A 27,648-nucleotide genomic window follows, 5' to 3' on the forward strand; every position below is an offset into this window, starting at 1 on the left:
TACACGGCTCCATAATTGTGCAGAAAGGGCTGTATATATATATATATATATATATATATATATTTATTTATTAGTGATGTCTGTGCAGCCCTGCTGTATATAGTGAATAATAAACTGTGTACATTACTTCTCCACACTCTCGGGTGTCTTACTGTCTTCTCCCCGCAGCCGCCGATACAACTTTAGAGCCAGTGCCTAAAGTAACAGGCCGCTCAGCCAATCACTGACTGCGGCAGTCCCATCCCGGCCAGTGATTGGCTGAGCAGCCTGTTATTTCAGACATCGGCTCTATCGGGAGAAGTTTCCCTATAGAATAAGTTCAATGTGCAACAATGTTACTCTGAGGAGTTTGATACATGAGGTTCCAAACCGTTGCCCATAGCAACCAATCAACTGTCGCTAGGATACACCACAGCTTAGTATGCTTCTTATGTGACACCTCGCATGACTACTGTCCCAATATAAGCCTATAACTTACTGGGATGAAATTTCCATATACACAGGATCATCACCTTACACAATGGGTAACGTACGTTAGGAGGGATCTGTCTGGAAAAAAACATGGCTGCTGTCTTCTAAAAACAGCGCCACTCTTGTCCTCAGTTTCGGCATAGTATTGCAGCTCAGTGCCCCTGAAGGGAATATAGATGAATAGTGATACCACACAGCGCCACCCCTGTCCTCAGGTTGTGTGCGGTATTACATCTTTTACTTCAATGGAACTGAGCTGCAATACCGCATCCAAACTAAGGACAGGGGTGGCGCTGTTTCTGGAAGAAGCATCTGGATAAATAGCATAACAATTAATCTAACTGTACAATGAAATCCAAATCTCTACTTGCCGTCAGTGAATGGAATTCCTTTACACCCAGAGGCTGAATACACTTATAAAAGTAATAGTTCACACAGCTGAGGGTTTGGTACAATGTATCCAGTATGGACAATCCTCCGTGAGCTAAACACATCAGCAGCAGTGACTCTCTGTGAGTTTGTTACTATGTATCAATACAGGAAACATGACTGTGTAGACTGGATACAACTGTGACGAACCCTCAGCGAGGACAGCAGCAGCGTTTTACCTCCGTCTTGTGAGTTCATGATATTGAGCGCAAACAGCATGGCGTTGGAGAAAGCAGTGGCCTCTTCTTTGCTCGCAAAGTTCAAGCCGTACACCTGCCGGGCGTCCCTCCATTGGTGAAAGGTTGGCGTGGCCTGGTTATATTTCAGACCTTTCACGAGTGAATAGTTTATGACTACCTGAGGGGAAGAAACGTGATATTACAACAAAGGAAGCAGCGAAAGTTACAGAACAGCAAGCCAAGAAAGGATTTTAAAAACATGGCTGCTTTCTCCTTAAACAGCGCCCCCCCCTGTGCACAGGTTGTGTGCGGTATTGCAGCTCAGCCCCTAGTCACCTCATTGGAGGTTAGCTGCAATACCGCACACAACCTGTGCACAGGAGCGGCGCTACTGGAAGAAAGCAGCCATGTTTTTTTAATCCTGGACATGCATAGGTTACGGTTACTAATGTTACACACTTATAGATAAGGAAAAACTGCGCTGTGTGAATTTCTTTCTTACAATCACTCAATTTATTAAAATTACAAAATGCAAGACAGACAATAAATGAGGTAATCCAGGGATGGAAATCATAGCTACAACAGCGCCACTTTTATTCTCAGTTTGTATGCGGTATTGCAGCTCGGTTATATTGAAGTGAATGGAGTTGAGCTGTGATACCATATACTGCCTGAGGACAAGGGTAGCGCTGTTTTGGGGGAAAAAAAAAAAAAAAAAAGCAATATTTTTATAATCCTTTTTAATCTGTTAACGAGTAATCACATGGTGCTGTACATGAGTGACAGGGGTGCCGCCCCCTCCCAGCTAGCACTGGGGTTATTAGGGATATAAAGTGTTGCTGCATGTAAGGGGTTAAAGAGATGTGCCGTTCACATATATATATATATATATATATACACACAGAAACTAGATAACCGCTAATGGAGAAGTGAGCAGAATGGAGAGTCGTGATGATAACACAGAGCAATATAATCACGAATCTTCTAACATGGTGCACGCTTAGGGTATACAGATCATAGAGCGTAATCTCAACCCTATTTATGCAACCTGTGGCTCTCCAGCTGTTACAAAACTACAACTCCCAGCATGCCCTGACAGCCTGCGGCTGTCAGGGCATGCTGGGAGTTGTAGTTTTGCAACAGCTGGAGAGCCACAGGTTGGGGGAAACAATGTATCACATGACCACAATACACTGTGCGCCTTTGTTCTCCTGTTTGCGGAGCGTACGTACTTGCTGATCCTGAAGTTTCACTCCGACTACTCGGAAGGTGTTGTTGGCCGTGTTATGGTAGATGTTGATGCGGCTGAAGCCCTGCTGCCCGGGTTTGATCGGCACCCATTTCTTGCTGGTGTCATCGTAGATCATGACAGAAGCGCGAGCTTGGCAGATACTCTGTTCACTGAAAACATAAGAGGGAGAACGGCGTTAGTCATGGCGGACGTGTGGTGAACCCATCCCCCACTGGTCACTATTCACACAAGGAGACACGGCCACTGCTACATCATACAGAGAGACACGACCACTGCTACATCACACAGGGAGACACAGCCACTGCTACATCACACAGGGAGACACGGCCACTGCTACATCATACAGAGACACGACCACTGCTACATCACACAGGGAGACACGGCCACTGCTACATCATACAGAGACACGACCACTGCTACATCACACAGGGAGACACGGCCACTGCTACATCATACAGAGACACGACCACTGCTACATCATACAGAGACACGACCACTGCTACATCATACAGGGAGACACGACCACTGCTACATCATACAGAGACACGACCACTGCTACATCATACAGAGACACGACCACTGCTACATCATACAGGGAGACACGGCCACTGCTACATCACACAGAGACACGACCACTGCTACATCATACAGGGAGACACGGCCACTGCTACATCACACAGAGACACGACCACTGCTACATCACACAGGGAGACACGGCCACTGCTACATCACACAGAGACACGGCCACTGCTACATCCCACAGGGAGACACGGCCACTGCTACATCACACAGGGAGACACGGCCACTGCTACATCACACAGGGAGACACGGCCACTGCTACATCATACAGGGAGACACGGCCACTGCTACATCCCACAGGGAGACACGGCCACTGCTACATCCCACAGGGAGACACGGCCACTGCTACATCACACAGGGAGACACGGCCACTGCTACATCATACAGAGACACGGCCACTGCTACATCACACAGGGAGACACGGCCACTGCTACATCATACAGGGAGACACGGCCACTGCTACATCATACAGAGACACGACCACTGCTACATCACACAGGGAGACACGGCCACTGCTACATCACACAGGGAGACACGGCCACTGCTACATCATACACAGAGACACGGCCACTGCTACATCACACAGGGAGACACGGCCACTGCTACATCACACAGAGACACGGCCACTGCTACATCCCACAGGGAGACACGGCCACTGCTACATCACACAGGGAGACACGGCCACTGCTACATCACACAGGGAGACACGGCCACTGCTACATCACACAGGGAGACACGGCCACTGCTACATCACACAGGGAGACACGGCCACTGCTACATCACACAGAGACACGGCCACTGCTACATCCCACAGGGAGACACGGCCACTGCTACATCACACAGGGAGACACGGCCACTGCTACATCATACAGAGACACGGCCACTGCTACATCACACAGGGAGACACGGCCACTGCTACATCATACAGGGAGACACGGCCACTGCTACATCATACAGAGACACGACCACTGCTACATCACACAGGGAGACACGGCCACTGCTACATCACACAGGGAGACACGGCCACTGCTACATCATACACAGAGACACGGCCACTGCTACATCACACAGGGAGACACGGCCACTGCTACATCACACAGGGAGACACGGCCACTGCTACATCATACAGAGTCACGGCCACTGCTACATCCCACAGGGAGACACGGCCACTGCTACATCATACAGGGAGACACGGCCACTGCTACATCCCACAGGGAAACACGGCCACTGCTACATCATACAGGGAGACACGGCCACTGCTACATCCCACAGGGAAACACGGCCACTGCTACATCATACAGGGAGACACGGCCACTGCTACATCCCACAGGGAAACACGGCCACTGCTACATCCCACAGGGAAACACGGCCACTGCTACATCCCACAGGGAAACACGGCCACTGCTACATCATACAGGGAGACACGGCCACTGCTACATCCCACAGGGAAACACGGCCACTGCTACATCCCACAGGGAAACACGGCCACTGCTACATCATACAGAGACACGGCCACTGCTACATCATAGAGGGAGACACAGCCACTACTATATCACACCCGGAGACACGGCCACTGCTACATCATACAGAGACACGGCCACTGCTACATCATACAGGGAGACACAGCCACTACTATATCACACCCGGAGACACGGCCACTGCTACATCATACAGAGACACGGCCACTGCTACATCATACAGGGAGACACAGCCACTACTATATCACACCCGGAGACACGGCCATTGTTACATCACACAGGGAGAATGTAGTGTGTGAAACAGACTCTGAAACAATTGTATCCAATCCAAGCACCAACCTCCAGACTGCTACAATGTATCAAACTCACACTGATAGCATCTAGGCTGGAAAACAATGTAACAAACTTTCAGATTTCAGAATATAAAACCACTAGTGGCTGCCAAGGACTACAGAGGGTCTCCGGTGAGCTGGACAGGGGCAAATGTCTCGCCTAAACACACACCTGTATGGTTTTGGCACCATCAAAAAGTAGATGGTGCAACTGCACAGTATAACTTCTAAATTTCGGATCAATTCATCACTATTAGCCCTGATTTGGTATGTAGGGTAAATGCACAGTATAACTTCTCACTTATTGCACTCTGGACCATTTTATCACTAACTGTCATTATGTTTGGGGATGGCTGCACAGTACCCCTTCTCACTTTCTACATTTAGGATCAACTTCATATTGTATGCAGGAAAACTGCACAGCACAACTTCCCACTTTGTGCATTCTGAACCAGTTTATCGATATTTGTCCCCAATCACAATGTAAGGTGATTACCCAGTACCACTTCTCACTTCATACATGTATGATCTATTTATTTAACTATGCTGGTCAATTGCACAGTGTAACTTCTACCTATCATAATCTTCATTGCACAGTATAACTTCTCACTCTCTGGATTCAGGATTGATCTTACCCTATAACTGCAGGACAATTGCACAGTATAACTTCTCACTTTCTCCATTATGGACATGGCCATAGTAGAGGAGGGGACGGCAGCGCTATACACAACCCTACTGAACTGTTCTGCTGGTCACAAGGCAATAGCGCCCTCTACTGTCTAGAGTCAAAGTTCAAGGCTGTCATATCAGTCTCTATAATGGCATTATATTATATTACAGTGCCAGATCCTGGGATGCTGGGTGACAACCTGTATGGCTGTCACTATAAGCACTGCCTGTCACCCAGCTTTCCCAGGAGCAGATATAATTTTAGGAGGTTCAGTCCTGTCTGCAGACATTAAAGCAATAAATCCAAACATGTGGAAGTTATGCTTGGTATGTGCCTCTCTGTAATACATAGAAGGATCCGGATACTTCCTGTACCCCCCCACCCCCCCGCACGGTCTACTACGTATCCTGTGTCTGTGTTCACACTGTTGGATGTGCGTGCAAATTAAGTCACCTACAGCCCCCAGGTGTTCACATTGTGCAGGATGCAGGATTTTTATACAAATAAGCGTGTTCACACGCACAGTCTGAACACAGCCCAACACAGCTGATGGGACTAGCCACAAGTGACACATGGGGTGATTCTAATATACCCTGTGTTCTTATACATCCCCATTTGTCAGATCTCTGCTTGCTGCCAGTGAATGGAACCATGTCCTGCTCATATACACAGCTGAGGGTTTGTTACAGTGTGTGACAACAAGTCTCCATCCTGTAAATGGAAATCCTCCTTATTTAACATTAAGGTTTGCATTCACTGACAGCAAACGTAGATCTTGAAAACAGTAAGAACATGCAATTTTATATATATATATATATATATATATATATATATATATATATATATATGAGATCTATGTTCTTTTAGTAATGTTGCTGTATAACCTGAGCGGGGCCCCTTCTTCTTCTCCGGGACCCCCACTAGCCCCCCTCTATGGTATGTTCGCCATCACTGCACATGACCCCTGACTTCATGCTACTACACTTAGCACAGGCTGCCCTGAAAATAGACTGTACAGTGCGCACTACCATCCAGCATGCCTGACGCCTATCAGTCATGTGACTACAGGTCTGTCCACAAATCATCATCACTTATCAATAGCTCTGCTTTCTGTAATTGAATGGAAGCAAACCTTAAAGGGTGACTCCAGTGATTTTTTTCTCTTTTAAATAAACTGGTTTCAGAAAGTTATATTGATTAGTAAATTACTTCTTGTTAAAAATCTCCAGTCTTCCACTACCAGCTGCTGTATGTCCTGCAGGAAGTGGTGTATTCTCTCCAGTCTGACACAGTTCAGAGCAGGAGAGGTTTTCTATGGGGATTTGCTGCTGCTCTGGACAGTTCCTGACATGGACAGAGGTGGCAGCAGAGAGCACTGTGTCAGACTGGAGAGAATACACCACTTCCTGCAGGACATACAGCAGCTGATAAGTAGTGGAAGTCTTAAGATTTTTAAATAGAAGTAAATTACAAATCTATATAACTTTCTGAAACCAGTTGATTTAAAAGAAAAAGATTTTTGCTGGAGTACCACTTCAATTACTTCCAGAGTTCTCATTTCAGACAGTGACTTGCAGGATAGCTACCTATAGGTGGCACCAGAGAGACAGTTTCTTCTTGTTGGTGGAGGGTTAATTTGCATAGTTTTCCCATAAAGCACTGGCTTTGTCTTCATAACCCAGCTAGATCCCCTCAACGGGAAACAGCCCCAGCATTCTTAGAGGATTCACAGATGATCACATCAGTACGTGGATCTTATAACTGAAGGCTCCTATTCACTGGCAGCAAGCAGAGATCTTGAGGAATGGATATATAAAGTACACAACCCCTCCCTCCATATACCCTATAGGACACAGACAACAAAGAGGAGGAGAAGGAGGTCCGCTATTGGAGAATCAGGGGGTCTAATGAAACAACCCTCTTAACAGGGTTATCTCAGGATTAGAAATGCACAGCTACTTTCTTCCAAAAACAGCACCACCCCTGTCCTCAGGTTGTGTGTGGTATTACAACTTGGCTCCATTCATCTCAGCAGAACTGAGCTGCAATACCAAATAAAACCTGTAGACAAGAGTGGCGCTATATATAAGACAGTGACCATGTTTTTCTAACCCTGGACGATCCCTTTAAGCGTTGTCCCCTATATTTTGGAATGTATACCCATCGTGACCCTACTGAAAAGGTCATTGACCCATTAACAGGATGTGAATCACATGGCCTTACGCTGCAGCCTCCTGGCATTGACCAATATCTCCTCCTATTCATATAACTACTTATTATAGCGGCTTCAGCTCCGGGGGTTTCGGGTTTCATCACATCCGGCTCCATTCGGTTTATTTAAGTGCAGGGGAAAAAAACTTTTAAAAAATAACTTCTGACTAAATGACAAGTTTCTCCTCCGCCAGAGATCGGCTCTATTTTGGTGGTGGCGGATTTGCTCATAGACGTCTATGTATTTTACTCCTCCGCTTAACCCCTTCACAGCCAGGCAGCGCACCCTTCTCAGTCTGGGCCCGGCTGATGCCAGCGGCCAAATATCTGTGACCCGCTGCATGCCAGACCACAGTCTCCGCTCTATTTCCAGCAGCTCGGATAGAGACTTGGCTTCCAGAATTTTTTTTTAACTTCTATAAGTCAGAACAGTTGTTTCACCTACTGGTGTTGTCCTTGGGAAAGCTGGGTGGCAATATGGCCGCCATTCCAGCTCTTTAAAGGGGCTGTCACCCAGCTTTTCTAGACACCTGAAAGCAGGAGATGGATCACTGAATAACTAGGTGGTCTTACTGTGCAGGAGTGCATACTGACTGTCACACAGCTTTCCCAGGTACCTGAAAGGCAAATCTGCCTTGTGTTATAGTAATACAGGGGATCTATGAATAACTAGGAAGACATACCAATCAGGAGGGACAAGCGGCAGACATGGGTTAACACTCAGCTTTCCTAAGTGCTTGAAAGGTAAATTTGCCGGATTAATTCTAAGTACAGGGCAACACGGCAGCCTTACCGCTCAGAAGCCTGGGAAAGCTGACTAACAAGAACAAGCAGCAGCCGTATTGGTTATCAATCTATATTTCCAAGAGCCTGAAAGGGAAATCTAATGGTTTTATGTTAAACTAGATGCAAGTTATTTATCAGTGAATATATACACAGCCGTACTAGTCAGGAGTGTGGGAAAGCTGGGTAACAGGCAGAAACCATACTGGTTACTATCACCCAACTTTCCCATAGTTCTGAAAGGCAATTGCTTTATAGTATAGTAATCTAAGTGCAGGAAATGTATCAGTAAATAATTATGCAGCCTTACCAGTCAGGAACCTAGAAAAGCAGAATAAGTAATATCAAGGATGAATTAAAGGGGAAGTTAATAAAAACATTTTTTTATTTCAAATCAACTGCTGCCAGAAAGTGTAAGAGATTCGTAATTTACTTGCAATACAACATCTCCAGTCTTCCAGTACTTATCATCTGCTGTATGTCCTGCAGGAATTGGTGTATTCTTTCCAGCCTGACACAGTGCTCTCTGCTGTCACCTCTGTCCATGGCAGGAACTGTCCAGAGCAGTAACAAATCTCCATAGAAAATCTCTCCTGCTCTCCAGACAGGAAGAATACACTACTTCCTGCAGGACATACAGCAGCTGATAAGAACTGGAAGACTTGAGATTTTTTTTTATAGAAGTAAATTACAAATCTCTGGCACTTTCTGGCCCCAGTTGATATGAATGAATTTTTTTGGGTTAACTACCCCTTTAATAAAAAACTAGGCAGCCGTCCCACCAAAGCTGGATAACAAGCAGTAGGAAGGATGTATTAATAAATAACTAAGCAGCCTTACCACTCAGGAAGCTAGAAAAGTTGGGTAACAACCAATAGCCATACTGGTTATTACTCAGTTTTACCAATTCAGCAATGAAGCTTATGTAATATACATCAGTTTATGTGAATTGATACAATATGGCCACCATGTCACTCAGCTTTCCCAGAGTCCGGAATAACAAAGAGATCTCTCTATGCCCTGCTCGCTTTATATCACATATCTGGAAAGACTTAGAGGAACCTGTGAAAGCTGGGTAACCAAGCTAGAGCGGTGGCCATATTGCCACCCAGCATCATGTGACTCATCGCTGCCCCCTGTGGAGAATATCCTGAGAACATAAATAACATGAAGTCGCTGGGTGGCTGGCAGCCTCCTTAGAACAGTAGTCGGGGAAATAGACTGTCGAGGCAGCAGAGTCTACTGGATGGCTGTTACTTGGCACCAGGCGTGAGCTGTATTAGATTACGCAAAAATGTAAAGCGTTATCCCACCGCTATAACTGTGTGATGGCTGCCAGCAGCCGGCCACTGACAGCGCCACCAGAATCTGAGAGCCTCCCGGATAACTAGACAGCCAGGAAAAAAAAATCATAAAACCAGGCGCCAATCGATCAGATGGTTTATGAGCCATTAAATGCATCCATCCCCCACTATATAGGCATCAGGTTAACCCTATGGTGGGAGGTAAGAAAACTCAGATGTAAGGAAGATCTTCTGCATTCTGCCTATCTATACTCAGCTTCCCTGCAGCACCCCCGCAGGACACATAAGGAACTACAATCTAAAAAAAAATTGGTTGCAGTAACACCGAAATGTGCCCAGAGGTTGTCACTTCTCTTCTTCTACTTGATGCCCTTAGTTAAGCTCAATTACCCAGCAGCGCCCCTAGAGGAATAATAAAGCATTGCAACCCAGATATTACAACTCAGTCCAGGTTTAACAAGGGCGCCCTATTGTTCACACAGATAAATATTTCTGCAGAAATAGTCGCATGACTGATATCGGCTTCAAAGCTGAAACTGATAAAGTCACAAAAAGTCACATGTTGCCCCATGCCAGAAGTGTGGTAATGTAGTCAGTGGGGTTGTCACTTCCCTCCCTCTTCTTGGTATCAATTTTACACATCTGCCTCCAGTGTTCTCTCAATTGTTGTGCAGCACTCCTGCAGGACAAATGTGGTACTGCAAGTCATTTTATTATACAATAAAGATATATGAAGCTCTATTGTGTCCATTGTTACAGATGAGGCCTATGATGGGTCCTAAGCCTTCCATCTATTTGGTATGTATGCGGCATTTACAAGGACACTATCTATCTAGGTCACAGGATTCACAACTATAGGTGACATATCGCACCTACACTATAAATAACCGATAGCGGCAGGAGGAGGACACACATCTATAGAGGTAATAGTCAAATATTCTACAATGCTTCTTTAGGCTCATCAGCGACGATTATGAGAATCAATGCAGCAGGTAAAAGAATGGCGGTCATTGTGACATCATCAACTAAGACACTGGATATGAAGGGTTAATGTATACCGATACTAATGCTGCCCGAAGGACTAATCAATATGTCATGAAATTTTCTGCAAGCCCAGAAGCCGTGACCATAAAATTCCAAGGACACGTAGATATTATTCTGTCTGCTATCAAGATGAGCAGCGTCACTACTGCAGATATGTCATCCCCCAGTATGTCCTGCTTGTTCAGTGTCTGTCAATTTTCTCTAGAGTATAATGTGAGTACACAGTGACCCCACAAGCAGAATAGTGAGTGCAGCTCTGGAGTATTATACAGGATGTAACTAAGGATCAATATAGGATAAGTAATGTATGTACACAGTGACCCCACCAGCATAATAGTGAGTGCAGCTCTGGAGTATAATACAGGATGTAACTCAGGATCAGTACAGGATCAGTAATGTAATGTATGTACACAGTGACCCCACCAGCATAATAGTGAGTGCAGCTCTGGAGTATAATACAGAATGTAACTCAGGATCAGTAACAGCTTTTACTTTCACGTGAGGCTTGAAAATGCTCATGCATAAGGGGGGAGGGGTCATTCAGAAGTTTTCTAAATAAAAAAAAACAAAAAAAAACAAAACACTACTGACGAGCCATACAAGAATACAAAGAAACATAAAAAAATTGTGGGAGAGTCTCTAATCCTCTATAGACGCCACACATGCAGCACACAGGGACAATCACTTGAAGTGCACTTCCACTTATGGCCACTAGATGACAATGATTTGCTATCATCAACAGGGGATGTTAATTAACAATAGTTATTATTTCATCAAATGACGATCCCCACAGGTGACTAATATCTCAATCAAATGAGCTGCGCACTTTATGATCACGCTTCTATTGTTAGAAGAGGAGACGGAGGTGATAATGGGTCAATAGCCCCGCAGTCTCATCAATATTTAACTAGAGCATTATCTAAATGCAAAGCATCACTCTGTGTTATCAGCCGCTACAGACTGCAAGAGAAGCTGTACTAAAGAGGCCAACAAAGGGTTACAGGGAGAAAGAGGATGGAACAGGAAGCTGTATATTTATAAACACTATAGTGGAAATACAAGAATGAGGAGAGATGGTGAGAAGGTAAGTGAGATAACAGATATAAAGAATACTGCTCCTATATACAGGAATATAACTACTATAATACTGCTCCTATATACAGGAATATAACTACTATAATACTGCTCCTATATACAAGAATATAACTACTATAATACTGCTCCTATATACAAGAATATAACTACTATAATACTGCTCCTATATACAAGAATATAACTACTATAATACTGCTCCTATATACAAGAATATAACTACTATAATACTGCTCCTATATACAAGAATATAACTACTATAATACTGCCCCTATATACAATAATATAACTACTATAATACTGCTCCTATATACAAGAATATAACTACTATAATACTGCCCCTATATATAATACTATGCTATAATACTGCTACTATATACAAGAATATAACTACTATAATACTGCTCCTATATACAAGAATATAACTACTATAATACTGCTCCTATATACAAGAATATAACTACTATAATACGGTTCAGGGAAGATAAAGAGTATACCTTATCCAGACTTGTGCTGCTTGGGGGCGACCTTCTCCGCCGGCGGTGCTGGCCGGGTTCTGGTGTGGTGTTTTTGGGTCTGGTCCTGTGGCATGGGGGTCGCAGGGCCGTCCCATGGCCCCCGTTCCCTGGCTGTGCACGCCTGCGGGGTTGGTGGCCACTGACTGGCACGGTGTGGACTTAGTGTAGGGACCCATGTGTATCAGATACCGGCACGAGGTACATGGGGCAGGATGGCTTGATCAATTCATACACAAAATTCTGATGTGTTTTTTATTTAGCCAAGCGGCACTAGTATCAGCCATAGGTGTGAGGTGCAGCACTCTGTTTCTTCCCTGAACCGCATTTTGTTTCTCTCTTTTCTCCGTGTATTGCACTCCTCCTGGTGAGACCCACATGACCGCAATTAGCAGGAGACACCTGAGTGCACATGGTTTTAATCCCTCCTGTTTTTTCCCATTCTGTTTGCTGCAGCTATGGTGAGCGCAATACCTTATCCAGACTTGTGCTGCTTGGGGGCGACCTTCTCCGCCGGCGGTGCTGGCCGGGTTCTGGTGTGGTGTTTTTGGGTCTGGTCCTGTGGCATGGGGGTCGCAGGGCCGTCCCATGGCCCCCGTTCCCTGGCTGTGCACGCCTGCGGGGTTGGTGGCCACTGACTGGCACGGTGTGGACTTAGTGTAGGGACCCATGTGTATCAGATACCGGCACGAGGTACATGGGGCAGTATGGCTTGATCAATTCATACACAAAATTCTGATGTGTTTTTTATTTAGCCAAGCGGCACTAGTATCAGCCATAGGTGTGAGGTGCAGCACTCTGTTTCTTCCCTGAACCGCATAACTACTATAATACTGCCCCTATATACAAGAATATAACTACTATAATACAGCTCCTATATACAAGAATATAACTACTATAATACTGCCCCTATATACAAGAATATAACTACTATAATACTGCTCCTATATACATGATATACATGAATATAACTACTATAATACTGCTCCTATATACGAGAATATAACAATTATAATACTGGATCAGAATATAACTGATATAATACTATACTATAAAACTGCTCCTATATACAAGAATATAACTACTATAATACTGCTCCTATATAAAAGAATATAACTACTATAATACTGCTCTTATATACAAGAATATAACTACTATAATACTGCTCCTATGTACAAGAATATAACTACTATAATACTGCCTCCTATATACAAGAATATAACTACTATAATACTGCTCTTATATACAAGAATATACCTACTATAATACTGCTCCTATATACAGGAATATAACTACTATAATACTGCTCCTATATACAAGAATATAACTACTATAATACTGCTCCTATATACAAGAATATAACTACTATAATACTGCCCCCTATATACAAGAATATAACTACTATAATACTGCTCCTATATACAGGAATATAACTACTATAATACTGCTCCTATATACAGGAATATAACTACTATAACACTGGTTTTAATTTAGCCTAGGGGCACTAGTATCAGCCATAGGTGTGAGGTGCAGCACTCTTTTTCTTCCCTGAACCGCATTTTGTTTCTCTCTTTTCTCCGTGTTTTGCACTCCTCCTGGTGAGACCCACATGACCGCAATTAGCAGGAGACACCTGAGTGCACATGGTTTTAATCCCTCCTGTCTTTTCCCATTCTGTCTGCAGCAGCTATGGTGAGCGCAATACCTTATCCAGACTTGTGATGTTAAGGGGCGACCTTCTCTGCCGGCGGTGCTGGCCGGGTTCTGGTGTGGTGTTTTTGGGTCTGGTCCTGTGGCATGGGGGTCGCCCAATCCCTGACTATGCGCGCCTGCGGGGTTGGTGGCCACTGACTGGCACGGTGTGGACTTAGTGTAGGGACCCATGTGTATCAGATACCTGCACGATGGTACATGGGGCAGTATGGCTTGATCAATTCATACACAAAATACTGATGTGTTTTTTATTTAGCCAAGCGGCACTAGTATCAGCCATAGGTGTGAGGTGCAGCACTCCTTTTCTTCCCTGAACCATAACTACTATAATACTGCTCCTATATACAAGAATATAACTACTATAATACGGTTCAGGGAAGAAAAAGAGTGCTGCACCTCACACCTATGGCTGATACTTGTACCTCTCGGCTGCATTAACAACATCAGAATTCTGTATGTGAATTGATCAAGCCACACTGCCCCATGTACCGCGTGCAGGTATCTGATACACATGGGTCCCTACACTAAGTCCACACTGTGCCGGTCAGCGACCACCACCCCCGCAGGCGTGCACAGTCAGGGAAGGGAGGCCATGGAACGGCCCTGCAACCCCCATGCCACAGGACCAGACCCAAAAATGCCACACCAAAACCCAGCCAGCACCACCGGCGGAGGAAGCTGCCCCCAAACAGCACAAGTCTGGATAAGGTATTGCACTCACCATAGCTATCAAAGATAGAATGGGACAGACAGGAGGGATTAAAACCATGAGCACTCAGGTGTCTCCTGCTAATTGCGGTCATGTGGGTCTCACCAGGAGGAGTGCAAAACACGGAGAAAAGAGAGAAACACCACCGGCAGCCTTCCCCGCCGGTGGTGCTAGCTGGGTTTTGGTGGGGCTTTTTGGGTCTGGTCCTGTGACATTGGTGTTGCAGGGCCGTTCCATGGCCTCCCTTCCCTGCATGTGCACACTTTGCGGGGTTGACGGTCGCTGACCGACACGGTGTGGAGTTAGCGTAGGGACCCGTGTGGACCAGAGGACCTGCGCGGTGGTACACGGGGCAATATGGCTTGATCAATTCATATACAGACACTCTGGTGTTGATTTTTAATATAGGCCTAGCGGCATTAGTATCAGCCATAGATGGGATGTGCAGCCGTTCCACTCTCTCCAGTTTGTATAACTACTATAATACTGCTCCTATATACAAGAATATAACTACTATAATACTGCTCCTATATACAGGAATATAACTACTATAATACTGCTCCTATATACAAGAATATAACTACTATAACACTGCCACTATATAGAAGAATATAACTACTATAATACTGCTCCTATATACAAGAATATAACTACTATAATACTGCTCCTATATACAAGAATATAACTACTATAATACTGCTCCTATATACAAGAATATAACTACTATAAAACTGCTCCTATATAGAAGAATATAACTACTATAATACTGCTCCTATATACAAGAATATTACTACTATAATACTGCTCCTATATACAAGAATATAACTACTATAATACTGCTCCTATATACAGGAATATAACTACTATAATACTGCTCCTATATACAAGAATATAACTACTATAACACTGCCACTATATAGAAGAATATAACTACTATAATACTGCTCCTATATACAAGAATATAACTACTATAATACTGCTCCTATATACAAGAATATAACTACTATAATACTGCTCCTATATACAAGAATATAACTACTATAAAACTGCTCCTATATAGAAGAATATAACTACTATAATACTGCTCCTATATACAAGAATATTACTACTATAATACTGCTCCTATATACAAGAATATAACTACTATAATACTGCTCCTATATACAGGAATATAACTACTATAATACTGCTCCTATATACAAGAATATAACTACTATAACACTGCCACTATATAGAAGAATATAACTACTATAATACTGCTCCTATATACAGGAATATAACTACTATAATACTGCTCCTATATACAAGAATATAACTACTATAATACTGCTCCTATATACAAGAATATAACTACTATAAAACTGCTCCTATATAGAAGAATATAACTACTATAATACTGCTCCTATATACAAGAATATTACTACTATAATACTGCTCCTATATACAGGAATATAACTACTATAATACTGCTCCTATATACAGGAATATAACTACTATAATACTGCTCCTATATACAGTAATATAACTACTATAATACATTCTGCTCCTATATAGAATAATATAACTACTATAATACTTCTATATACAACAATCTAACTACTATAATACTGCTCCTATGTGCCGGAGTGTATATATATATATATATATATATATATATATATATATATATATATATATATACTGAGGGAAATATTAGCAGCAGTACTAGGTATGGTGCATGTATCTGCTGTTGTACATTATGTAAATCGGTTAGACATTGAAGGAAATAGGTAACAACCACAAGTAGAATTCTCAAGTGTTCGAAGTCTTTTCTTCTTACTGACACAACAGCCTGAGCACCTTCACAGCAGAACTCAGGCTTCTAAACAAGTCACCAACCACAGTTCCTGTCCCAAATATGAAAGTTAGAAGTTTGACAATTTCCCTGATAACCACCAGTTCTCCTTTATGTCTTATCACAAATACAGTGAGATTTGCATTTAGTTTCAATCTAGAAAGTACAAAATCCACATGTAATATTATATATATCTGCATGGGATGTCTGGTGGTCTACATCTAATAAAATTAATATCCATGTAATCATCTATTACATCACTTATCCTATACTGATTCTGAGTTACATCCTGTATTATCTGCTGGTGGGGTCACTGTGTACATACATTACATTACTGATCCTGTACTGATCCTGAGCTACATCTTGTATTATACCCCAGAGCTGCACTCACTATTCTGCTGGTGGGGTCACTGTGTACATACATTACATTACTTATCCTGTACTGATCCTGAGCTACATCTTGTATTATACCCCAGAGCTGCACTCACTATTCTGCTGGTGGGGTCACTGTGTACATACATTACATTACTTATCCTGTACTGATCCTGAGCTACATCCAGTATTATACTCCAGAGCTGCACTCACTATTCTGCTGGTGGGGTCACTGTGTACATACATTACATTACTGATCCTGAGTTACATCCTATATTATACTCCAGAGCTGCACTCACTATTCTGCTGGTGGGGTCACTGTGTACATACATTACTTATCCTGTACTGATCCTGAGCTACATCTTGTATTAGACTATGTTCACACACCGTATATTTTCGTAAAATGGAAATATATGTCCATTGCTGCCTAGGAATCCTGGCCGGAGCGTATACACATAGTATACGCTCCGGCCGGGATCTCTCGCGGCGCTGCAAATAACTGACATGTCAGTTTTCTGCAGTCGCTATTCATTGAATAGCGGCCGTAAAAAAACATGTCAGTGCACACTGTGGAGCAAGCGGGTCTGGCAATGTAATGTAATGTATGTATACAGTGACCCCCACCAGCAGAATAGTGAGTGCAGCTCTGGGGTATAATACAAGATGTAACTCAGGATCAGTACAGGATAAGTAATGTATGTACACAGTGACCCCACCAGCAGAATAGTGAGTGCAGCTCTGGAGTATATTACAGGAGCAGTACAGGGTATGTTATATGTACACAGTAATTCAACTATATACAGTATGTAGATTAAAGGGGTTATCCAGCACCTCAAAAACATGGCCACTTTTCCCCCTACTGTTGTCTCCAGTTCAGGTGCAGTTTGCAATTAAGCTCCATTTACTTCAATGGAACTGAGTTTCAAAACCCCACCCAAACTGGAGACAAGAGAGGGGGGGGGGAAGTGGCCATGTTTTTGAGGTGCTGGATAACCCCTTTAAATCTAAATATAAAATAGTAAATATACTTAATACTTGGCCAATCCGCTGTATGATTTTACATACAGTCAACATATTTTGTAGCTCACTAGCCCCATTATATACTGCCTATCTAGCTGCTGCAGCACTACATCACCCATAGTGCCATGCTGGGAGCTGATACATAGTATAGAATGGCACAGGTACTATGGGCTTACCCATACCCATGCTGGGAGATGTAGTTCTGCAGCAGCTATACACCACCAGTTGTATACTACATGTTACAGGTTATAGAATGGCACAGGTACTATGGGATTAACCAGATGCCATGCTGGGAGATGTAGTTCTGCAGCAGCTATACAGCCACGAGTTGCTGTATACTACATGATACAGGTTATGGAATGACACAGGTACTATGGGCTTACCCATACCCATGCTGGGAGATGTAGTTCTTACCCAGATGCCATGGCTACTGCGCAAAGACCCAAGGCGCGCTCAGAAGGTATGTGACGGCTGGATGGCCCGCAGCTCGGCTCGCATGACAAAGACACAGTGTTTAACTCTTTAATTTTAAGGACACTTGTTTGTATGCAGACAGAAGTATATAAGAAAACGTACAGGAAGAGGCTGGTTCACCAAAAGTAACCCCAGCAGGAAGTCTAGGCGCTCACAGTGCAAGAACCGAAACAGCTCACTCCTATCACTCATATCATCCATATCTGAGTGTAAATACAGCATTAAAGGGGTAGGTCACCAAAAAGGTTTTCTTTCAAATCACCTGGTGTCAGAAAGTTAGATAGAATTGTAAATTTGTCATGTACTTATCAGCTGCTGTATGTTCTGCAGGAAGTGGTGTATTCTTTCCAGTCTGGAGAGCAGGAGAGTTTTTTTATGGGAATTTGCTACTGCTCTGGACAGTTCCTGACATGGACAGAGATGGCAGCAGAGAGCACTGTGTCAGACTGGAAAGAATACACCACTTCCTGCAGGACACACAGCAGCTGATAAGTATTGGAGGAATGGGGATTTTTTTTTTTAAATAGAAATAAGGTACGAATCTCTGGCACTTTCTGACACCAGTTGATATCAAAGGGAGGAGGTACATAGTGTGAACATAGCCTAAAATAGCTTCAAGTCATCGGTGCGCAGTGTCACCTAGGCGGAGCTTCATGACAGTGGGGCCATCTCTCCCCGCCCCGTTGACACTGCCCGACGATGAAATGAAACTAGAATAAGGTGGGGTGACAGTTTCACTTAAAAGGGTACTTCAGTGAAAATCTTTTTCTTTCAAATCAACTGGTTTCAAAAACCTATATAGATTTGTAATTTACTTTTATTTAAACATCCCAAGACTTCCCATTCTTATCAGCTGCTGTATGTCCTGCAGGAAATGGTGGATTCTTTCCAGTCTGACACAGTGCTCTCTGCTGCCACCTCTGTCCATGTCAGGAACTGTCCAGAGCAGAAGCAAATCCCCATAGAAAACCTCTCCTGCTCTGGACAGTTCCTGACACGGACAGAGGTGGCAGCACAGAGCACTGTGTCAGACTGGAGAAAATACACCACTTCCTGCAGGACATACAGCAGCTGATAAGTATGGATAGAGTTGAGATTTTTAAAATGAAATACATTACAAATCAATATGACTTTCTGAAACCAGTTGAAAAAAAAAAAAAAAATTCTTTTCGCTGGAGTACCCCTTTAAGTGATACTGTCCCCCCACTCTAGATTCATTTCATTGGTGGACAATGTCAACTGGGCGGGGAGAGATGGTGAATTTGGCATTGTGCAATCCTGATCGCTCTGCATTTCAATCCCGCTGCCTGGAGAAGATGGATCACTACTACTCCCAGCTTACCCCATATATAACACTCGTCGTCCCCCATGGGAAATACCTTGGGTGTGGGGGGGGGGGTGTCCCATACAAATGGGCGGGACATATAAGGAACGCTGCACTCTTGGGAATCTCTCCAATGTCACTTCGGTTACACGTTACGGTCGATTTACTGAGGTGTGAATTAATAATTCTACAATAATATCTGTCTGGTGGGAATAGGTGCAATGATAACATGGCGGAGGAGTTGTGGAGTTGTCCCGCCGCGCTGCCAGAGGCCATGTCTGCTCCAGCAGCTGGCGTCCTCGCTGCTATAATTAAAAGCTAATTACATGTAAGTGAATGGAAGCGTTTCTGATAAAGCGGCAATCATGGGGCGGCCGTACCGGGAGGAGGAGCACGCTTGCTGTGATTAACGCCTCGCTCACCGGCAGATGGCCTGATGGATGGCCGCCGATTTGGTGGAATTTTTTTAGGCCAATGCAAGACGTGCCAAACATGATATAGCTGATATCACTTTCATGCTGCCTGAACCACAAGTCATCAGGTCCCCAATCACTTCTCCCAACCGGATTGGCCTTGGTTAAAGGGATACTCCAGAAAAAAAAAATCACAGGAGTTCCCCTTTAACAGATCAACGCTTGTCTAGGTAAGGGGAGAGACCTACCAATCAAGGCAGTCAGAATCCACCAGAGATCGCCCCAATGACTTACGGTTCGGGCAGCATGAAACTGAACCTTTAAAAACCTCTTTTTGTTCTGTGTATTCAGCTCCTGTACAGATTTGTGTGTCTCCATGGTTACAGACTACAAAAAAACCCAGAGTGTAGTCTGAGGCTGGAGTGATGTCTACCACCAAGCTACAGCCAGCTGAATAGGAGACATACTGAAGTGAGTAACCAAAGTCAGTACAGGATCAGACTACACATGAGACACATAGCTCTGCAGTGAAGCTGTATACAGTAAATACCGAAAATAAGACAGTGTCTTAAAGTTGCACTAGGTCTTATTTTCAGGGGATGCCTTCTTTATCCATGAAGAAGAATTCACATGTCACATGCACAGCAGAGACACAGTATGGCGGCTTCGGCCACCAGGGGGAGCTCACCACAACACACTTGTACAGCACAGCAGGGACAGAGCTTCCAGCCGCCAAGAGGAGCTTACCACAGCACACTCGTACAGCACAGCAGGGACATCCTACAGTATGGTGGCTTTTGGCTACCAGGGACAGCTCACCACAGCGCACTCATACAGCCCAGCAGGGATAGAGCGTACAGTATGGCAGCTTCCGGCCACCAGGGGAAGCTTACCACAGCACACCAGGGACAGCGTATAGTATGGCAGCAGATGACGGAATAACAGCAGACTGTTCGCAGCTCTACATCTGGCAGTAGGGGACGAGCCTCTTGATGCCTTGCTTGCACCTTTACAAGTGACAGCCACTGAAGGGAATATCAGGGTGGTGGTAAGGAAAGGTCTTCATGTCCTGCATGCAGCTGCTCTGCAACGGACGGTGAAAGTAGGGGACTAAAAAGAATCCCAGCTGCATGCCCTGGTGTTCTGTTCGGCGGCCATGCTTCTAAACAGAAACTTTGCTAGGTCTTACTTTCGGGGGAGGCCTTAGATTTAATAATAAAGCAAAACCTCTACTAGGTCTTATTGTCGGGGAAACCGGGTCGTAGGAGAGTCTTTATCAAGGCTCTTTTGCAAATTGGAAAAAACAAGGGTTTTAGATGTCTACATTCCCTTTCATCCTCATCATCATCATCATACCCAATCTTCTATTCTTCACAGAAGCCAATATTTCCGCTTGCTGTCAGTGAATGGAAACATTCTCCTATCGATGGAACACTTCTTACACATGGAGGTTTGTTAATATCACTATTGTTTGCATATTATAGAATAGAATATTATAGAATAATTTCCCCCCCCCATCTGGCAGTGTATGGTATCAGAGTATGACGGCAGGAGTGTCTGGGCTCTAGAAGCAGCATGTGTAGATCAGTTCGGATTGTGGAAAAGTAAAATTCAGCCTGAAAGTAAAACTGCACAAGAGAGAAGTAAGAACCCCGCGTGCGGTCTCTGCCGATTTCTTTTCCATGTCGCACTCTCCTCCTAGTTATTATACTGTAATGCAGCGGCTATTAATAGGGCCACAAATGTGTCAGACATGTGATACCTTACATGCTATCTACTGGATATTCACGCCTCTATTTTTGTGGAAACCTCACAGGGGCAGAGGTCAGCCATCTTTATGTTAAGCCCCCCCCCCCTAAAAATCCGCAGACTATAAGACCCCCCCACTAGTCAGGAAGTGCTATTATTTTGTAAATATTAACATAAAAATGTCAACTATTTTTCTTGAAATTTGGCCACCAGGTGGCGCTGTAATGTCAGAATCTAATATGAGAAGACAGATACAGCTCCATTTACCGACCCGATCCCCCCAGTTATTACACATCGATTGATATATATACACATATATATTATACATCCTGCCCTCTGCGGACAGTAATCAGATGGTATCTTATGTAATTTCCTCTAATCTCTGTGATTGCTTCCTGTATGGGGAAGATTGTTTATGGCCTAATGGCAGAGAAGCACAGAGGCGCTGTTACTGACAGATCCCTCGCCTTGTCGGACACAGATCTCAGGGACGTCTCTGTCACTCGGCAGAAGGATCATTCAGGATTGCACAGAGTGGGTTAGAGGAGTTACAATAAGTGGAGCTCTGTGTACCCCAGCAGAGTAAGTAGTGACTATGGGGGCACTCTTGCTGTCATCATGGGGTCTCCCTTACTGTGGGGGCACTCTAGCAATGATTATGGAGTTTCTCTGACTGTGGGGGCACTCCAGCTATCATTATGGGGTCTCTCTGACTATGGGAGCACTCTAGCTGTCATTATAGGGTCTCTCTGTCTATGGGGGCACTCTAGCTGTCATCATGGGGTCTCTCTGACTGTGGAGGAACTCCAGCTATGATTATGGATCTTTCTGACTGTGGGGACACACTAGCTGTTATCATGGGGTCTCCCTGACTGTGGGGGCACTCTAGCAACGATTATGGAATTTCTATGACTGTTGGGGAACTCCAGCTATCATTATGGAGTCTTTCTGACTAAGGGGGCACTCTAGTTGTAATTATGAGGTCTCTCTGACCATGAGGGCACTCTAGCTGTAATTATGGGGTGACCCAGGGGAGCCAGGTGGACTAGACTAGCTAGGGCAAGTTCACGGTGGCCAGGAGTGGTATGCGCCCACCCTTGGGTATACCAACACACACTTCTGGAATAGAACAGTTTGTAGGTGTAGTGTGAGGAACCACAGAGTCCAGCATTCTCTTAAACAATTGCAAAACTTTACTGTAGTAATACAGATAATACAACTTTGCTGACTGAGATCCATTTAGCTGTATGACTTTAGATATACTTTCGATATAGACCTCTGACTATGGGGGCACTCTAGCTATCATTATGGGGTCTCTCTGACTATGGGGTCTATCTTACTATGGGGCACTCTAGCTATCATTATGGGGTCTCTCTGACTATGGGGGCACTCTAGCTGTCATTATGAGGTCTCTCTGACTGTGGGGGCACTCTAGCTGTCATTATGAGGTCTCTCTGACCATGGGGGCACTCTAGCTGTAATTATGGGGTCTCTCTGACTATCGGGGCACTCTAGCTATCATTATGGGATCTCTCTGACTATGGGGGCACTCTAGCTATCATTATGGGGGCTATCTGACTATGGGGCACTCTAGCTATCATTATGGTGTCTCTCTGACTATGGGGCACTCTAGCTATCATTACGGGGTCTCTCTGACTGTGGGGGCACTCCAGCTATCATGGTGTCTCTCTGACTATGGGGGCACTCTAGCTGTCATCAGTAGAGAACACTGCCACTATCGGAATGGCCACTATATGTAAGGGAACACAGTTTTTTCATAATAGGACTATAATCAGGGATATTTATGGATGGGGCTTAAAGGGGCATTCTAACTAGTAATACCCTTATTTACAGATCAGCAGACAACCGGCAGCTCAGAATTGAGTAGTCACACACAAGCACAATTGCTCCATTCACTGTCTATGGTGCCAGGTACATCGCTCACAGAGGATAGCGGAGGGCTCCCAGCAGTTGGACCCCTGTATTCACACACATATCCATTAGTCTGTGAAGTATTATTAAAAGGATTGTCCAAGTTAGGAAAGCCACTTCAATGTATCCTGAGTTATTAGAAGGGGGGGGGGGGGGGGTCCTGTGTTCAGGATTCTGATTAGAAAATGGTTTCAAAGAGTGTCTCTTGCTCTGGAGGACCCGTCCTGACAACCCCATTGATGTGAATGGACACTGTGTAATGCATCATTCTCCCTGGTGGTGGCGCTGCAGAGAAGCTGAAAAGTTTACAGTCAGGTTTACAGCTGATCGCTGGAGGTTCCTAGAGGGTCAAACTGTGTGCTCAGATTATGGGCAAGGGCCCTTCTAAAAAGTAGGGATTGACGGCGCTATGGGGGCGGGGAAGTGCTCATAACGTCTCACCGGACCGCGGAGCACACGACTAACTGCACCGGGACCATGCCGAGGAGGAAGGTCAGAGACATACTACAGTGCAATAGGGACATCTCAGCAGGTTAGATTTGTCTTAGGTTCCCCTTTAAAGGGGTTGGCCACTTTATGGTAAAACTGTTTAAAGTACAATAGTAGTAGGTGTACTCACTGTATATACTGACAGCAGCTCCCTGTACTCACTGTATATACTGACAGCAGCTCCCTGTACTCACTGTATATACTGACTGCAGCATCCTGTGCACTCATTGTATATAATGACAGCAGCTCCCTGTACTCACTGCATATACTGACAGCAGCTCCCTGTGTACTCACTGTATATACTGACAGCAGCTCCCTGTACTCACTGTATATACTGACAGCAGCTCCCCGTGTACTCACTGTATATAATGACAGCAGCTCCCCATGTACTCACTGTATATACTGACAGCAGCTCCCTGTGTACTCACTGTATATGACAGCAGCTCCCTGTGTACTCACTGTATATAATGACAGCAGCTCCCTGTGTACTCACTGTATATACTGACAGCAGCTTCCTGTGTAGTCACTGTATATACTGACAGCAGCTCCCTGTGTAGTCACTGTATATACTGACAGCAGCTTCCTGTGTAGTCACTGTATATACTGACAGCAGCTCCCTGTACTCACTGTATATACTGACAGCAGCTCCCTGTACTCACTGTATATACTGACTGCAGCATCCTGTGCACTCATTGTACATAATGACAGCAGCTCCCTGTACTCACTGCATATACTGACAGCAGCTCCCTGTGTACTCACTGTATATACTGACAGCAGCTCCCTGTGTACTCACTGTATATACTGACAGCAGCTCCCTGTGTACTTACTGTATATACTGACAGCAGCTCCCCATGTACTCACTGTATATACTGACAGCAGCTCCCTGTGTACTCACTGTATATACTGACATCAGCTCCCCGTGTACTCATTGTATATAATGACAGCAGCTCCCCATGTACTCACTGTATATACTGACAGCAGCTCCCTGTGTACTCACTGTATATACTAACAACAGCTCCCTGTGTACTCACTGTATATACTGACAGCAGCTCCCCGTGTACTCACTGTATATACTGACAGCAGCTCCCTGTGTACTCACTGTATATAATGACAGCAGCTCCCTGTACTCACTGTATATACTGACAGCAACTCCCTGTGTACTCACTGTATATACTGACAGCAGCTCCCTGTGTACTCACTGTATATACTGACAGCAGCTCCCTGTACTCACTGTATATACTGACAGCAGCTCCCTGTGTACTCACTGTATATAGTGACAGCAGCTCCCTGTGTACTCACTGTATATAATGACAGCAGCTCCCCATGTACTCACTGTATATACTGACAGCAGCTCCCTGTGTACTCACTGTATATAATGACAGCAGCTCCCTGTGTACTCACTTTATATAATGACAGCAGCTCCCTGTGTACTCACTGTATATACTGACAGCAGCTCCCTGTGTACTCACTGTATATACTGACAGCAGCTTCCTGTGTACTCACTGTATATACTGACAGCAGCTCCCTGTGTACTCACTGTATATACTGACAGCAGCTCCCTGTGTACTCACTGTATATACTGACAGCAGCTTCCTGTGTACTCACTGTATATACTGACAGCAGCTCCCTGTGTACTCACTGTATATACTGACGGCAGCTCCCTGTGTACTCACAGTATATACTGACGGCAGCTCCCTGTGTACTCATTGTATATAAGGACAGCAGCTCCCTGTGTACCTCCTAGAGCTAAAATCAGACTCCCCTCCTCCAGGCTGCGTTGCTCTGAGTTTGTCCATAAAATGGCCGACATGGAGGAGCATGTGACCATGCCCCGCCCCCTGTGTCCACCACTGAGCCTGTATATGCCTATGAAGGACACTGGGGGCGGGTCATGGTCACATGCTCCTCCATGTCAGCCATCTTATGGACAGACACCACAGAGCAGGACAGTACAGCCTGTCATCAGGGGAGTCTGATATTAGCTCTATGAGGTACACAGGGAGCTGCTGTCAGTAAGTAATGTGAATACACTTACTTACTCTTATAATATATATATATATATATATATATATATATATATATATATATATATATACTTATCCAGTGGCCCACCCCTGTAAGTTAAAAAGAACCTGTCCCACAAACTGCTGGGTAGCCTATACTGAAGTGGAACTAAATGCAATAAACCCTAATCTGAAATTTCCTCCATGTTCTTAAAGACTGATCCAGAACTGAGTATTACGGAGCCGATTCCTGACTCATCTAATGAGGAGCAGCTGAGTGTAATAACAGGCGAGCGGTCGGCGGCCCTGGCCTCGCTCCAGCACAACTTTACACTCAGCGTCTGTTCCTGTCAGGATCCACTAAGCTCCAGGACTGAGAGGTGACTCCTTCTCCAGCGCTCCGCCCACTCCTCCAATACTTCATACTCACTTATTACACTCTCCGCTGACGGTGACGTTCTTGGCTCCAACTCCTTATTATAGTCCGGAGATTCACAGCTGTTACAGCTGTACAGTGATGACAGTGGAGCCAATGTGTGAGGGGGACAAGTGTTAGGACTGCAAACATTAAAGGGGTAGGTCACCAAAAAATGTTTTCTTTCAAATCAACTGGTGTCAGAAAGTTATATAGATTTGTAAATTACTTCTATATAAAAATCTCCAGTCTTCGAGTACTTATGAGCTGCTGTATGTCCTGCGGGAAGTGCTGTATTTTTTCCAGTCTGACACAGCGCTCTCTGCTGCCACCTCTGTCCATGTCAGGAACTGTCCAGAGCAGCAGCAAATTACCTTAGAAAACCTTTCCTGCTCTGGACAGTTCCTGACATGGACAGAGGTGGCAGCAGAGAGCACTGTGTCAGACTGGAAAGAATAAACCACTTCGTGCAGGACATACAGCAGCTCATAAGTACTGGAAGACTGGAGAAATTACAAATCTCTGGTACCAGTTGATTTGAGAGAAAACTTTTTTTGATGAACGACCCCTTTAAAGCTATAGTCTCCAGTATTCAAAACTGAGGATCCTCTGCCATAATATCGCCATATTGTGCCACCAAGTGTCCAATAACACAAATACCGCCAGGATCAGTATAGGATAAGTAATGTATGTACACAGTGACCCCACCAGCAGAATAGTGAGTGCAGCTCTGGAGTATAATACAGGATGTAACTCAGGATCAGTAATGTAATGTATGTACACGGTGACCCCACCGGCAGAATAGTGAGTGCAGCTCTGGAGAATAATACAGGATGTAACTCTGAGGATCACTTTATCATTC

At 44.5% G+C, this 27,648-nt stretch overlaps 1 protein-coding gene across 7 annotated transcripts in view; it reads right to left on the reverse strand.

Moving 5' to 3' along the window:
* Nucleotides 1–27,648, reverse strand: part of EVL (Enah/Vasp-like) — a 94,988-nt gene that overhangs the window by 40,585 nt on the left and 26,755 nt on the right. For 6 of the 7 annotated variants that reach the window (XM_069949923.1, XM_069949924.1, XM_069949919.1 and 3 more), the window contains exons 2-3: nucleotides 2,312–2,480; nucleotides 1,080–1,257 (exon numbers count right to left, since the gene is read on the reverse strand). In XM_069949923.1, the coding sequence (XP_069806024.1) occupies nucleotides 1,080–1,257; nucleotides 2,312–2,480 (347 nt within the window). Of the gene's footprint in view, nucleotides 1–1,079; nucleotides 1,258–2,311; nucleotides 2,481–18,401; nucleotides 18,491–27,648 lie in introns of those variants that run through there. The other variant, XM_069949922.1, reaches the window with a different exon arrangement.

Source organism: Dendropsophus ebraccatus, chromosome 13 (genome assembly GCF_027789765.1).
Source record: "Dendropsophus ebraccatus isolate aDenEbr1 chromosome 13, aDenEbr1.pat, whole genome shotgun sequence".
NCBI classification, from domain to species: Eukaryota; Metazoa; Chordata; class Amphibia; order Anura; family Hylidae; genus Dendropsophus; species Dendropsophus ebraccatus.